At 40.7% G+C, this 2056-nt stretch overlaps 1 protein-coding gene across 1 annotated transcript in view; it reads right to left on the bottom strand.

Annotated features, from left to right (window-relative positions):
* The window catches only part of EPG5 (ectopic P-granules autophagy protein 5 homolog), a 120251-nt gene that overhangs the window by 18207 nt on the left and 99988 nt on the right, over positions 1–2056 (bottom strand). Inside the window, exon 36 of the mRNA XM_012802003.2 lies at positions 987–1159. Within this exon, the coding sequence (XP_012657457.1) occupies positions 987–1159 (173 nt within the window). The remainder of the gene's footprint in view (positions 1–986; positions 1160–2056) is intronic.

Below are 2056 nucleotides of genomic sequence, written 5' to 3'. Positions count from 1 at the left end.
AAGTGATCCTCTTGCCTTAGCCTCCCAAGTAGCTGGGATTACAGGCGCTCAGGCCGGTCTCAAACTCATGAGCTCAAGCAATGCATCTGCCTCAGCCTCCCAGAGTGCTAGCATTACAAGCATGAGCCACGACAGCCAGCCAGCCAGCCAAATAAAAGCATTCTTAAAGCTCGACTGACAAGAGGAGTGGGGTGGAGTTTCATCAATAGCACTAAAAACCTTGAGTACGTCTTTTTAACTGCCATCAACAACTGTAGATCTGTATCAAAGCACTTAAACTGCCTTAATAATAAATGTGACATTAAGAGTAAACACCATTTAATTGATGGCAATGAACCAATGAACTGAAACTATCATTAAAAACCTGAGGCAAGATTATAAAGGTTTTCTGTTTTATATATAGAAAATCAAAAACAGCTCCAAATGTCTGACTGGTATGTAAGTTATACTATACTGCCTGTTTTTTATGACTTTTTTCTTCTGCAAAGACTCACATACTCTGGTTGGCACTTTGTCAGGTCGTTTCAGGTCTTACATGATAATGAAGTATCATGGGTTCTTATAATGCATTTTATCTCCTACAGTCTAATTATTCACTTGCATAACTGCTAAAAGAAACTAGTGCTTGAGCACCAATTTACACTTTGCTTTAATAGAACATTTAACAGCAAGCAGTTCTAATGACACATAAACATAACCACCAATCAAGTTTGAGAGTGGCAAAGCCATTAAACTATGTACTCACAAAACATGACGAAATTTAGGGAATGACTGACATCATTAAAATCTTTCTCTGGGTTTTAAAAAATGGTCCTTTACTTATTTGCCAGTCATCTATTAACACAAAGAAATGACTTCCATGGGGTGAGGCGACACCGAGGTCCACTGTGGCACACGCTGCCACTGTGCGTAACAGCCACAGTGAACAGGCTGCTCCTTAGAAGCCAGATCTCTCTGGGCTGTGACATGGAGAGGGAGGGGCTTACTTTGAAGAAGGCCTCCATGAGCATCTGGTCAGGCTGCAGGTCCTTCCACTGGAGTTTCCGGTATGCACTATGGAAAGTGTACAGAATGAACTCTGGCATTTTGGGTGCGGTACATGCTTCACAATAATGCATCAGGTGTAACCGAAGGGCTCCATCACCTGGCAACAGCCTATCTAAAATTTAAAAAGAAAGCACAGCTGAAGACCTTTGGTTTGTCTTAAAAATGGGAAAACTAATACAAAACACAAATTTGAACTAAAAGTCTAAAATTTAAGGTTCTTGGCCAGGCGCTGTGGGGCTATAATCCTAGCACTCTGGGAGGCTGAGGCAGGTGGTTTGCTTAAGCAAACATGTTTGAGACCAGCCTGAGCAAGAGCAAGATCCTTCTCTATTTCTCTAAAAAGAAAAATAGCCAGGCGTTGGGGAAGGTGCCTGTAGTCCCAGCTACTCCAGAGGTTAAGGCAAGAGAATGGCTTGAGCCGAAGAGTTTGAGGTTGCTATGAGCTATAATACCACAGCAATCTACCAAGGGTGACAAAATGACACTCTGTCTCAAAAAATAAAACCTAAGGTTTTTACTTTTTACTTACCTATTTCCAAGATTTTCATAAGTGGAAAAGGTATGTGTGGGAGGAACCACCGGCACCTAGACCATTCTATATTTAATAGTAAAGAATGTTCTTTACTCATTTGGATAACTAGAATGGGCAGATGGTATATGGGAGATAGAAGAGGTAATCAGTGTTTCTTCTAAACTTCTAAATTCATAGCTTTTAAACTCCAACTCACTTTTGCAGTCTAACTGCCCTCTGGATGTATTCAGTCTCATGCATTTAGGGTTTCATTCATTTGATACCTTGGAGGAATCTAATATTCCTCAAAAGGAAATGTTTCAGACATTTCTCAAAAGAGGACATAGGAATGGCCAACAGGCACATGAAAAAAGTGCTCAGCAACACTAACCATCAGGGACATGCAACTTAAAACCACGATAAGATATCACACCTGTCAGACAGCTTTTATCAGAAAGATAACAAGTGTTGGAGACAATGTGGAGAAACGTGAATACT

The sequence above is a fragment of the Otolemur garnettii genome, unplaced genomic scaffold (genome assembly GCF_000181295.1).
Source record: "Otolemur garnettii isolate 467f Iridium unplaced genomic scaffold, OtoGar3 scaffold00012, whole genome shotgun sequence".
NCBI classification, from domain to species: Eukaryota; Metazoa; Chordata; class Mammalia; order Primates; family Galagidae; genus Otolemur; species Otolemur garnettii.
Note: the sequence above shows the minus strand (reverse complement) of the source record. Positions and strands in the feature narration are given on the sequence as shown.